Source organism: Phoxinus phoxinus, assembly GCF_949152265.1.
Source record: "Phoxinus phoxinus genome assembly, chromosome: 2".
NCBI classification, from domain to species: domain Eukaryota; kingdom Metazoa; phylum Chordata; class Actinopteri; order Cypriniformes; family Leuciscidae; genus Phoxinus; species Phoxinus phoxinus.
This window is the reverse complement of record NC_136877.1, coordinates 8,646,099-8,660,406: the sequence shown is the minus strand read 5'-3', so window position 1 is coordinate 8,660,406 and position 14,308 is coordinate 8,646,099. Positions and strand designations below refer to the sequence as shown.

Below are 14,308 nucleotides of genomic sequence, written 5' to 3'. Positions count from 1 at the left end.
AAAGGTGCTTGACCCCGTCCTAAAGAATCAATCTACATCCAGGGGATCATGAAACAATGCTTTGTAAAACATAGACAGAATAAAAGATTTGAACGAAAAATAACATTTTAATTTACTTCCAGATTGGTCACATTTGATTATACTTTACAAGGTTCTTTCAAATGTCAATTTGGTATAAATTTGAATGTGTTGAGAATGGAATAAAGTCTTCAGTTTTACTTACTAAGTATGGTGGCTGGTGTACCATGGTATGTACTACAATACTGATTAATACCATATTCAAATAACATTGACGGTTTTTAAAGGGATAGTTAACTCAAAAATTACAATTCTGTCATTTATTTACCCTTGTGTCATTCTAAACTTGCAAGACTTTCTTTCTATTGTGAAAAAAAAAACAAAAAAACATTATTTCCATGCAATAGAAGTCAAAGGTAACCAAAACTGTTTATGTCATACAGGTTTGATTTTTGTTGTTGTTGTTGAAGAATCCCTTTATATGTGCATTAACGAATCCAATCAATCCCATGGAGTTACCATGATGCATGTGTGAACGCATTACAATGGTACTTTTTTTCTTGCCAGATAAAAAATATGATAGTTGGTAAGAAGAATATTTTCCATATTCCACGCTTGGGAAATAGGTGACCTAAATTTACAAGAATCTTCTAATCAACTTGTAGGTTACTCGTTTATATGTCATTGAAGACTGAGTCGTTGTGGGGAAATCCAATAAGAAACATCTTATTCCTGGCTGTTATATAAAATATAGAATTCACAGGAAGCCTCCATCCAGATTAAATGGCTATAAAAAGCCTCTGACCTCACCACGGTTACTCTTTTTCAGTTATTTATTTTTATAGCACATCTGGTGCTGGTGTCATCGAGGCCGATTTATGGTGGTGCCTTGGAACATATGTATGAAATAAAGTAGGAGTTTATCCTCTTCGTAAGACTGAGGTTGTGTAACTGCATCAGTGACTGCGTAGCCCACGCTTGATGACCAGAAAGCCACTACAGTGGAAGGTCATCTGGCGTCCGAGTGTGTAGACGGCCTTCATAACCAGCCTCATGTGGGAGTATAAAGCCATGTTTGAGAACTGTTTTCCACCAGATGGCCGTTCTGTTTGTGCAGCTGTATGCATTTCAGATGTTAAAATGTATCTGTAGGTGACCTTACATATGTCCTTATAGAGCTGTCCAAACAAGCATTGGGAATTTGGTTTGGCATCGAAGATCTAGATTGGAAGAATCAGTTCTTTTACACCAAATTGTCACAGATGCTAAATAGCTTTCATTCTACTTTTCGCCCACTTCCACCTTACCATCCTCCAGTTGGATTAGTCTCAGCCGAAACCCCCTGGACAAGTACAAAGGCTTTAATTCATTCCCTAGTTCTCCATGTGATGTTGGAGACTTTAGAGGAAAATAGCTCCCCGCCTGCCTGCAATCCATTGTTTCTCGAGCCTCCGAAGAAAACCAGCTATTCAGGAATCAGGGGTGGAGGAGCAAGTGTTGGTTATGCAATAGCTGCTTTATTTAAACTTGTTTCAGCCAATGCATACTTTTGTGTTTTTTCACCTACTTCTGCTTTCTAGTTCTATAGACTCTTTGATTTTTCTCAGAAGACGGCAGTCTAGCACATGAAACTGCTGTAAACGTGCACCCAGAAATTATGAATATGCAATCGTTTACTCGTGTCATTCTAGACTTGTGATTTTTCTTTGTTTTTTTCTTTTGTGGAACACAAAAGATGTTTAGTTGGATGTTTATGCTGCTCATGTGTGCACAAATAAAAGTACGTTTTGACAATGGACTGTCGAGCTCCAAAACAGACTGGAAGTATTAAGAATTGTGGTACTTCTAAAGCGCTTTTTTTTTTTTTTTTTTTCATTTTGGGATTTCGACAGCTCTTGGTCACCATCCGTTTTCTCTAAATGGAAAAAAAAAGAAACTTAATAAACGTCCTGTCTAACATCTCCTTTTGTGTTTGACTGGAGAAAGGAAATTATACAGGTTTGGAAGATATGAGGTTGTATAAATGATGACTTAATGTTGCATTAACTTAAGTTATTGTGAAGTGTTAATGATTTTGGGGTTGTGTTATGATTGTCTAAATAAACGCATTTGTGTTTGCAGCTCTTTTATCGTGTCACAGACGAACGTGCGAAGAAGAGTGAGCTGCTATTGGTGGGAATGATCTGTTACTCCAGCAGACATTATTGTGCCTTTGCCTACCACACCAAATCATCCAAATGGGTTTTCTTTGATGATGCCAATGTTAAAGAGGTAAGACTATACTTGCCTGTTATGGATTGAGTCCTTTTGTCTATATATTTACACATTTACTATTCATAATTCTAGCAACTACCCAGCAGTCCTGGCACTGGTGATGCGCGTTATTAATCAAACATTCCCTCCGTCCACACATTTAAATATCTAAACATTTATACAATTTCCACTGATCACATGATCGCTATATCTGTTTTACATCCTGTAACTTGACACTGCAACTGTTTCCTCCTTTCTCACACTCGCTCAAAGAGTTAATAGTTCACTGAAAAATAATTTGGTTGATTTAATTTGAAACTGGTTTCAAATTTCACCATTAATTACAAAGAAACCACAAGTAACACATTGATGTAAATGTGTTACTTGTGTAAATCCTTGTTAAACTTACTCCAATAATCGGTTTTATTTTTACTGTGAATGTTTCTTCACCAAATCTTTAAATTACTGCCTTTTTCTTTATGCAAAATATATTTGTCTCTTGATTTTGAGGTCAACATGTTATTGTCATTCTATTTGTACGTTAAAAATATTATTTTAAAGCGTAGTTAACTTTACTTTGATTTATGTAATCACAAAGCAAACACTCATTACCTCATTATTACCTGCCTAAACAGTCACTATTAAGTAAACGGTCTAAACGGCCACTAATTACCACCAAATAAAAGATTTGGATAGGCAGCCAGCAGGAGTGAAAAAAAAAGTGGAGATCCAGTGTAGTGGTGCATGGCCCGTATCTCTTCATCTATCTGTCAGTAGTGTGCGACTTCTGCTTGCGTGTGCACTTCAGCTCTCACTGGGCTAGTGGTGCCCGTCGCTGCCGCCAAGATGGATCACCCTCAAAAACACACACACACACACACACACACACACACACACACACACACACACACAGTATGTGCATTACAGTAGATGTTTGTGTGCTGACTTACAGTATAGAGAAATATCATATTTTAGCAGAACTTATCACATTCTTTTTTTTTTCCACATCCCTTAACTTAATTACAGCTGTTTTGTTGATTTAGTTTTTTTTTTTAAGCATATCTTAATTAATCTCCTTTACAATCGTCCCTGCTCTTTTTTGCTTTGCATTTTGACCAACACAGGCTCATTGGAAAAACATTCCTCTACTTACATGTTTGCAAAACTCAAACTTACTAATACATACAAATCACTGCAGTTTCCAGATGAAATGAACACTAGAGGCAATAAAACAGCAACAACTTTTTATTCCTTTTCAGACAAATTATGATAACTGGGCCAGATTATCGATTAATAAAGACTTATTTTCACGTGGTTTCTCGCACAGTAAGATGTTTTGACCTCAAAACCTTTGCTATGTATGACTTCAAAAACAATGTTATGACATTTTACCATTAATTTATTTTGATGTTTACATCCCATAACCAGCTCCATGTTTGGCTTTTCTGACATGGCAAACTTGATACGTAGCTCACCTGGTATAACATTGCACTTGCGATGTGGAGCGCTCGAGTAGTACTCCCGTGAAACATGAGTCCCGATAAAAGGTCCCGCTCCTGCCTGAAACTTTCACGTTTACTTCTGTTCCCGTTGACGAAAGCCTGTAGGAAGAGGTCTAGATTCTGTCTCGTTCCGCTGCTATAGGATTTTTTTTTCCCACACACAACGCTTTAGATCACCAGTGACAGACTTGTGCGTGCTGTTATTATTAGATAATTATATTTTGCGGGAGCCCACAGGTCATTACTTTTTCCCGCTTCCCACACACACATCAGTATCTTCCCTCGCACACCATCAGTCAGCAATTCCAAACTTTTCCCGGGCCTCACTCTGGGATTGCAGACCTCTAGTACAAGCAAGCGAAAATGTGTTTTTTGTGTCACGTTAACACATCTGTTTAAAGGGTTAGTTCACCCAAAAATGAAAATTCTGTCATTAATTGCTCACCCTCGTGTCGTTCCAAACCCGTTTATCTTTGGAACACAAATTAAGCTTTTGATGAAATCCGACAGCTTTCTGATCCCTCCATAGACAGCAATGTCATTGCAACTTTCAAGGCCCAGAAAGGTAGTAAAGACATTGTTAACAGTCCATGTGACTACAGCGGTTCAACCTTAACGTTATGAAGCGACGAGAATACTTTTTGTGCGGAAAACCCCGCAAAAATAACGACTTTATTCAACAATTTTGCGATACATACAATAACCAACATAATAAAACGTTGCCAGATTCACGTTTATATGTTTTGGATAAAACTGAACATGGGCCACTCAGTGGACATTTTAATGTCGTGAAACATGCAAGACACAACATATTATAATATTGCGGAAATCTTCCAATGAGCCTGGGTTGCTTTTGACTGTTCAGATAATTTTTTCTTCAATGTGAATAACTGCGTCCACATCCTGCTTTCTGACTTCCTGCTTTTCACTCTCTCGCGTGCTCGCTCTTTCTTTCTTTCTCTTCTGTCTGTTAATTAAGGAGGAAGGTTACATCTGTTTGCCTGGAGAGACTTTGTTGTACAACCTGCGTACTCTTACCTAAGCCTCCCTGAGGCACGCATGCCTTCACGTCTAATAATAATCACTTTTTCATTGCTGTCTGTTTCACAGATGTACTTTACTAACGATACTAAAGAAGTGTATAACTTTAATTTATTTATTTTGAATAGGTGGGACCCAGGTGGAAAGATGTGGTCACCAAATGCATCAAAGGTCACTTCCAGCCTTTGCTTTTGTTCTACACTAACCCCGATGGCAGTTCTGTGATAACAGACGAGGCCCAGCGGAGCAACAGCAGTTCCGGACAAAATAAGAGCCCAATAAATGGAGACGCACCAGGTAGAAAACCTTTTAATACTGTTCTATTGTATTCAGGTAAATTCAACACACAAATGTTAAAAAAAAAAAAAAAAAACTTTCTCAGACACAGCAGTTGATTCTGCTTTGACATATTTTGAAACTCCTTTTGTTGCCAGTGAAAAAAAAAAAAGTAGAGATCACAGCTGTTAGTAAACATGTTATTTTATTTAGTGGTTGACCGATATTTTTAGGGATGCACCGATACCAGTATCGGGCCCGATACTGAGCTCATGTACTCATACTCGTAAATATGCCCCGAAACCAGCAACCGATACCAGGCAGCGTGTGTACAGTGTTTGTGTCCAGACAAAGAAACACTGATAACAGAAATTATAATGGGGATAAAAAGGAAGGCTGTTTATGAAGTAAATATATCTTATTATTGAGATATTAAACAGAATATAGTAAAGCCTATATAGCTGTGGTGCGCGAGCTGATAAGAGAAAACGTGCAGTGGATTGAGCGCGCCCCTGCACAGACGCGCGAGTTGGTCGAGCGCATCAGACGTCAGTGGAAAGTTTGTAGTTCAGTCGGATGTCAATGGCAAAGAAAGTAAAACGAGGCATGTAGCTTATTATTAACGTTAACTGACCATTAAGAGAGAGAGAGCGAGAGAAAACTTCTGTTGAATGGTCTTGATTGCTGATCGTTCACTCAGCACGTGTTTTTTGGATTAAAACTAAATCTTATATGTAAGTATAACATGAACTGTTACATTATTTATGTTTAACGAGTGGTTGCCTGCATTATTACAGGACATTTGCAGGTCAAGAAGTTACATGAACTTCAAACATCCAAAGCGCACGCCCCTGAAAACCAGCGTCTCAGCGCGCGAATACTGAATTGAAGTCTTTCACGTCTTGCGCTTGTACGGATGAATTCACACAAAACTATGTAAAAACGCCCGTCTTGGCGAGTATCCTAATAAACAAAGTCTGTTATATCTCAAGTGAACGTAGACGGTATATTCAAATGGGGTCCGTGCGTTCGGTCTTAAAGGTGCAGCAGTTTAATTAATCTGCTGCTGTGTTTTAATGTTTATCAAACAAAGGACAAATAAATGACTCACTGCTCTTGACTAAATATGCTACCTTTTTTTAACTTTACAAAAAGATCCATCTATATTTAATTTATACAGTAATGAATATGCAGTGCATTAAGCAGTGCATTAAATATATATTTGATGATCAAATTAAGTTTAAATTTAATAAACAACTAATATGATTGATATTCTTTTGGTTTCTCTACCAATACATTTAAAAATGCATATACAAATGCATGAATTAAAAATGTATTGAAAATGAAAAATACAGGTATCGGTATCGGCGAGTACCAAAAATGAAAGTATCGGTATCGGACTCGGTCTGGAAAAAGTGGTATCGGGACATCCCTAGATATTTTATATAAAAATATATATAAATCATATAAATAAATCAGTATTTAATCAATTATATATACATTTTAAAATAAACATCTAATGGCTTCAGCATTATATGGCAACTTCTTGAATTCGCAATCCTATAACAGTATTTTTCACAAATAAAGAAATTGTTTAAAAATATATGAGTAGTAAACAGTAAAAGGAAGTAAACACTGTAACACTCAGTAATCTGGTAATTTCGTGCGCCCTGGTAATCATATTTATTTTAAAATAAAGACAAGGTAACACTAATTTTACATACAGCACACTTTGAAACCAATGACACAGTGGGAAAGTAGAGATAGCGCTGCACATTTTAAAACGAAGGATTTCAAGTTTGTCGATCACGTCTCCAGTGGACTATAGTGGACTATACTCTGTCCACATTCACTTCACACGTGACACACAGCGACACGTTTATGCAGGCTACAAATGCACACTTCACAAGATCTCACAGCTGGATTTGATTTAATCTGCAAGGTTTGTGAAATTAAATGTTTATTAGATATTCCGAGATTTGTTTAAAGGATATAGATGCGTATATTGCTGAACGTTGACGGTTAATTTAGAAAGTATTATAGCATAATTGTCTTTTTCTTTTACTAATAATATAAAAGAAAACGCTTTACTTTTTCGCATACCGTTCACTTTCTTTGTTTAACAGTTCTGTCTAATAATGTATTAGAGATGACTGTTAAACAGAGACCGTAAACTAATGAAGACTGAGATTGTGAGAGCTATCAGGCGCTGCCGTTCTCAGTGCCGCTCATAAAAATGAAGGTCCCACTTCTAAGACATCGGCAAATCAGAAAAATGTATCGGCCGGTGTTTTAAAAATGCCAAGTATCAGCCGATATATCGGTCGACCACTAATTTTATTAAATTCAAATATAACGAACAGTAATATTAAATAATTCCTTTTTTAACGCATTTAACAATGCATTTGACGTTTCATTTTTTTTTTTATTCATCCATTAATTATTGAATCGATTGACAGCTCCAAATTTCTGATGGCGACTGTCTCAAAAAATGCTGCTCAAAATATAGGGTCCCACAAAATATAATAAAGTTGTTCCGCTACCGGGACACTGACAGTTAACTGGCTAATTACAAGTCGCATATCTGTAAAAAACCTCACACGATAATATCACAATTTCTATTCTAATTTATTGTGCAGCCCTAGTTACATCATAGTGACAAATGTTTTTTCCTCTTTGAAAGGCAAGAACAAATATCCCTACTCAAGATTGTGTCCTTAAACAAGACCCAAAATACCCAAGAATTTGTGTTGCCTTGATTTACCTGGTTTCATTTCTTCAAAAGTCTGTTGTTGTTAGGAGAGAGGATAATGTCAGTGTGAATCTGTCTAATGCTAGTATCGATTAGCACCAATTGACCGTTGTTTGCTATTTTTAGATTCTGTGTATTAGCCAATGCATATGCAATTCAGTGTTTGCATTTCACTGCAAGTTGTAAGTTGTAATCTGTATGTAACGGTGTACGTGACGAATAAAATCTTGAATCCTAAATCAATGCTTGACAAGTTCCACTAGCATTGGTAGTAAACCTTGCACCACTTACAATGATGATTCACTACAAAACAAATTCATTTAGAAATAGCTATATTGTTTCTTCAAATTGTTAAACATATGATGGATATTTAGTCAAATCCGTGTGTTTAGGCGTTAGAGCCTGTTTTCTTATTTTACTGAAAATCTTCATAAATTATAGTGCAAAATTAAATCATAATGAATACAAGTTAGAGCCTTTGAAAGCTGTGGGTGTTTTCTTGCTTCCTTCCCTTCCTCTCTGCCTCTTTCAATTTTTAGTTTTACTGAGATCCCAATCACTGCACATTTGTGTTGTAATATACATAGTACAGGTGGAACTCGAAAAATTAGAATATCGTGCAAAAGTTCATTTATTTCAGTAATTCAACTTAAAAGGTGAAACTAATATATTATATAGACTCATTACATGCAAAGTGAGATATTTCAAGCCTTTATTTGTTATAATTTTGATGAGTATGGCTTTACAGGCTTATGAAAACCCCAAATTCAAAATTAGAATATTGTGAAAAGGTTTTCATAAGCTGTAAGCCATAATCATCAAAATTATAACAAATAAAGGCTTGAAATATCTCACTTTGCATGTAATGAGTCTATATAATATATTAGTTTCTAATATAAAAATAGCTTTTTCATGATATTGTAATTTTTCGAGTTTCACCTGTATAAACAAATATTACCAAATAAACAGATGGTAAAAAAGAACTATCAGTAGCTCTTAAAGCATTGTGTTTTTTTTTATTTAATTTGATTTTATTGTCTCTTAGGTACTCCTATACTGAGTGGTAGGAAGTTGGAGTTGACTCGAGAAAACTTGACTGCTTTCTTCTCGAATCACGGTACTATGAAGCAGAAGTCTCAGCCTCCTTCTGTGTTCAGTCGTGGCAGTAACCAGACCAGTGGCGGCAGAGGGCCAGGTGAAAAAACCAATACTAAACACTTATGATAACATGAACACCTCAAATGTTATAGTTGCTGTCACTGCATCTCACACTTATACTCACAGATGCTTATAACTAGGACTATTATTCACTTTCATGCAGCAACTGCATTCATAATTGTCCACCCCCCCCCCCCCCCTTTTGAGCATAGATCTTAACTTAAATGGTTGTAATTGATGAATGCAGTCTTTATAAGTTTACTGTACAGCAAATGTATTGAGCTAAACATTTATTTTATTTTATATAGAACGTGTATTTGACTAAATTTGCTAGAAAATCAAAGCTATATGTCTAACTGAGTTGTGTTCCAAATTTGAAGTTGATATCACAAAAATTGAGCCTGCTAAAAGGTTTTTAAAGTACCGTTTCCATGGTAAGGCAATGCAGGGTTCCCACGGGTCCTTGAAATCCTTGAAAGTTTGTGAATTGGAAAAAAAGATTTCAAGGCCCTGGAAAGTTTTTGAAAACGGTCATAATAGATACAAGTCCTTGAAAGTGCTTGAATTTATTTTGTGCAAGAAGTTTTCTAGAAAAAAATCCATATTATTCCCTCCGGTCCGCTAATGTGTTACTTCGGCAACACTTTGTGGCCTATACGTACTAGCTTGCTTGATTTACGCTAGTTACGCGCTTCGTTAAAAGAGAATTTCACTTGAAAATGAAAGTTAGCCCATGATTTACTTCTCCTCAAGCCATCCTAGCGTTTATATAGGGAGCTATACAGTTGGTTACAGGACATTACAAGTTTTTATTTTTTTAACGCCTCCAAATGGCACTTTTCTCACTTCAAACATTTTTTTTAAAGGCTTCCACTTTTAATGTGAAATGTGAAAATATATATATATTTTTATATATATATATATATATATATATATATATATATTAGTTCAAATGGAAAAAAAATAGCTCATGAAAATGGTATAAATATTGCGTAGTATCATAAAATCCCTTCAAAATTCTAAATAATCAAAAAATATTATTGAACAAAAATATATTACATTGGTTTTCCTGGGGGGGAAAAAGAAGTTGCATGTCAAGGCTTCGGTCACTTTTGACCGTGACCGAGCCAAGTGTGACCCCTAAATGAAGATGACCAGAGGGTTAGGTCCTTGAATTTTAGGCTATTGGACTTGGAAAGTCTTTGAAAGGTCCTTGAATTTGAGGTTAACCAAGGTGTGGGAACCCTGGCAATGTCTAATTTCAAGTTTTGAGTGTTTTAAGTTTTCGTATGGTACTTACCGGTAATTTATGATGATTACTAAAATATATGATAGCACGTTTTTTTTTTTATTGACTTATTTCCCTGAGTGTCCTGCTACTCTGACAGTTAACAGGATAATTAAAAACCTCACAAGATAATATCACGATTTCTATGCTAATTTGATTAATCGTGCAGTCCTAGTTACAACAGAGGGACAAATATTTCTTCCTCTTTAAAAGGCAAGAACAAATGTCCCTTCTCAAGATTGTGTCCTTAAAACAAAAGACCCAAAATACCCAAGAATTACCTTGATTTACCTGTTCCAGCCATCTCAAATCTCATGCCTTTTTCATGAACGGTGCAGTGGTCGAAATGTTCTCTGTTGGAGGCAACACTGTTCCCCCGCAAAGTGTCTTAATACCCAGAGGATCAGAGAGAAGTACGGGATGTTTGAAGAAAGACAGACAAGAAAGACGTATCGCCTCGTGCTCCAGTAGCCCACATTCCACTCTTATTACAAACCATAATGGCTCTCTTTTTATTGCTGAAGTTTGCTCTCCACTAAAAGCTCTTAGATCAACTTTGTAATGGCTTTCTGTCCTTAGGCAGTGAAAATATTCCCTTTGGCTTGGGGAAGTAGCTTATAAAGTCGTGCAAAATGAGTCTTTTATTATTGTCCTCAGCGATTCAGGTTTTAATATAATGTGACATTAACTTACACTGCCAGTTTGTGCCAAGTCATTGCAATACGTTTATTTCATGGACACGTTTACATTTGTTTTGACAGTATTTTTAGGCAGTCTGAATCTAATATATAGTGGCCCCAGAAAGAATGTATTCCTAAATCACACATGTATGAATGCCACTGCATTTGATTATAAAACAATGTCAAATAGTTTTTCTCAGAAACTTTGTTTTGTTTTCTTTGATTGTTTTTTGGGGTTTTGTCTTTTTTGTTTTGTTTTTTGGGGTTTGGTTTAGTTTGATTTGACTTTGTTTTACTGTTTTGTTTAACAGACGCTTTTATCCTAAGTGGCTTGTAAGAGGAACAAACGCAACAATCAATATTTGTTATATACAATGTTTGGCTTTGTTTTTTTGTTTTGTTTTACATTTATGCATTTAGCAGATGCTTTTATCCTAAGCGACTTGCAAAAGAGGAACAAATGCAACAATATATGTTATATACAATGTTTGGCTTTGTTTTGTTTTACATTTATGCATTTAGCAGACGCTTTTATCCTAAGCGACATGTAAAAAAGGAACAAACGCAACAATCAATATTCGTTATATACAACGTTTGGCTTTGTTTTGTTTTACATTTATGCATTTAGCAGATGCTTTTATCCTAAGCGACTTGTAAAAGAGGAACAAACTCAACAATCAATATTCGTTATATACAATGTTTGGCTTTGTTTTTTGTTTTTGTTTTACATTTATGCATTTAGCTTTCAGGTGCTTTTTTTATCCTAAGCGACATGGAAAAAGAGGAACAAAAGCAACAATATTCATAATATACAGCATTTTGTTTCGTTTTTAATGTGGCTTAGATGTCCAAGTAAGTCTTGGGGCCACTGTTCGAGTAAACTTTACAAACTTCAGAAGGAGATCTGTATCTTTTAAGTATGTTCTGGAATGTAAGATGCGATCGCTGATTTTTTTTCAGCTGTACAACCCCTCGCTAAGTGACCGTTATGTGACTGCTGTGTGTTTGAGGGCAAGAAATGTCCTTTCTCTTTTTGTTATCTGTCTCTCTCTCACTCTTTAGCTCTCTTGTAACACTTCACTGCTTTTCTCCTCCAGCACAGCAAAAAAAAAAAAAAAAAAAAATCTGAAACACACACACATTGATTGCCGTTAAGGCTCTACTGTCCTTCCCAGAAGCCTCAGGGGTGTATTTAGAGAGTGCAGAGGCCACACTTTCTTTCACCATCCCAATGATCCTTAACTTCAAGTGTACTCTAATGCTTTATTTGAAGGGTGCTGCATATGGATTTTACAGCTGACCCATAAAACATACTTGACAGTTTTTTTTAATGGCTGCATTAACATTTCAGAATTCCTGTAGAAGAAGTGCTAGATTTAGACCTTGATATATGATCATTTATAGTAAAGCTAATGAATTCAAGCTATATAGTTTTTAATACCTCTGAGGTACCTCCATTCTCTCATTTAGTGGGATTTTTCTGGAACAGTACATTTTAATAATAAACTATTGCTTCAATTTGTAGAGATATATCTCTAGTGAAAGTGCTGCATTTAACCACATCCGTGTTGTTTGTCTTACAGTCAAGATGAACGTGGATCCAAAGAGTCGATTTAGAGAGATTTTAAGGGAGCTGCCGAAAGAAAGCATCAACCTTATCAAGAAGGACTCGGACCGGTCACAGACAAGACCAGAAACACTGCGGAACCGGGGTATGCATGTTACATTTTGACCGTTTTATGTACACATATTTCAATGAAACACCAGGCATTGTTGCAGCACCTCTCTTCCCAGTCTGTCAGTAACACTGTTTAGTTCTTGTCTCTATGAAGCCCCTCCTTCTGAAAAGTGTAATGTGCTCTGATTGGTCATCTGGACCAGTGTGCTGTTTTTGGACAACCGTTTCAAGCGTGTTTCGGAATTGTCCCTTACCATAACTGCGAGTTTCATCACACTGTAATGGAGGTCTTTCAGGTGTTTACTGATATAGAGAATAACTCCTTTTGGAGTGACTGTGCTTTGTAACTTTGCACACCTTTTTGATGCTCAAACAGCAACATTACACACCTAAAGAGTGTTTAAAATGAGAAAAAATAATAATAATAGGTCCTCTTTAAATATTTTCTCCGTCCTCCTTAGAGAAGCACATATGTGTGGTTGTTACACTCCGGGCTTTTAGCAGAGCTTTGGAGTGGAATAAACTAGCTCACAGTGCTCTGCTGGTCCTTATGTAACCCGGGGTCAGCGAGAAGTGTTAAAAACACAGATTACTTCTGACGTGTGCTCCATCCTCACGCTGAGTATTGTAATCTCTGTAACGGTTCCTCAGTCTAGCTTGCGCTGAGCGACCAGCTCTTTTTTTTTTTTTTTTTTTTAGCTCAAATTAATAATGCGTCAAACTGGGTGAATCAGAATGTAGATGTTCTGAAAAAGAATATGGCTCTCAAGTAAGAGTAAGTTTGAAAAGTAAGTCCACGTAAGATCATTTGAATATTTTTTTAAGAAGGGCAAAGGCAAAGAAGGGGTAGATGAGAGGTTTGATCAAATTTTGTCAGAAATGTGCCAGGAACTACACTTTTACACTGTTGTTGTTAGTGTTGAGGTTGTTTCAGCTTCGTACAAAGTTTGCTTAGTACGTTTAGTTTAACTGCATTGTTCAAGAGGGCAAGCTTTACCATTTAAAGGAATAGTTGACTTAATGAAAATTCTTTCTTCTGCTGAACACAAAAGATATTTTGAAGATTGTCGGTAACCAGACAGTTGATGGACCCCATTGACTTCCATAGTTGTTGTTTTTTTCATACTATGCACCACTTGCATAACCACACTAATGCTGGATGAGGTCAGAGATACTCATTTAAAGGGCCGTAAAGGCTTTGCTGGAGCCTTTCTAATGAAACATGTTCATCAGATCAAGTCATTTGTTTTAGAAAAGATTGCTTGCTGAAAAGTAAGGACATCAGTTGTTTGTCTGACGAGTGTGTTTGCTTCAAAGACAAGTATGAGCTCAAAGGAATAATTCGGAAATAAAAATGATTTACTCACCCTCATTTCATTCCTAACTCGTATGGCTTGCTTTTTATGTGGAATACAAAAGGAGGAATTTGGCTTCATTACATGGAAAAGAGTGGGTTAGTTCATCCAAAAAATAAAATGATCCCATAATTTACTCACCATCAAGCCATGCTAGGTGTATATGACTTTCTTCTTATAATATTGAGTTATATTAAAAAATAATCTGGCTCTTCCAAGCTTTATAGTGGGAGTGAATAGTCCCTGAGATTTTGAACCCCAAAAAGAGCTCATCCATCCATCATAAAAATAATCCATACTGCTCCAG

At 36.2% G+C, this 14,308-nt stretch overlaps 1 protein-coding gene across 2 annotated transcripts in view; it reads left to right on the top strand.

The window, feature by feature from the left end:
* usp53a (ubiquitin specific peptidase 53a) overlaps positions 1 to 14,308 on the top strand; it is a 57,092-nt gene that overhangs the window by 25,811 nt on the left and 16,973 nt on the right. For both annotated transcript variants that reach the window (XM_079589426.1, XM_079589427.1), the window contains exons 10-13: positions 2,140 to 2,289; positions 4,943 to 5,111; positions 8,888 to 9,037; positions 12,552 to 12,680. In XM_079589426.1, the coding sequence (XP_079445552.1) occupies positions 2,140 to 2,289; positions 4,943 to 5,111; positions 8,888 to 9,037; positions 12,552 to 12,680 (598 nt within the window). The remainder of the gene's footprint in view (positions 1 to 2,139; positions 2,290 to 4,942; positions 5,112 to 8,887; positions 9,038 to 12,551; positions 12,681 to 14,308) is intronic.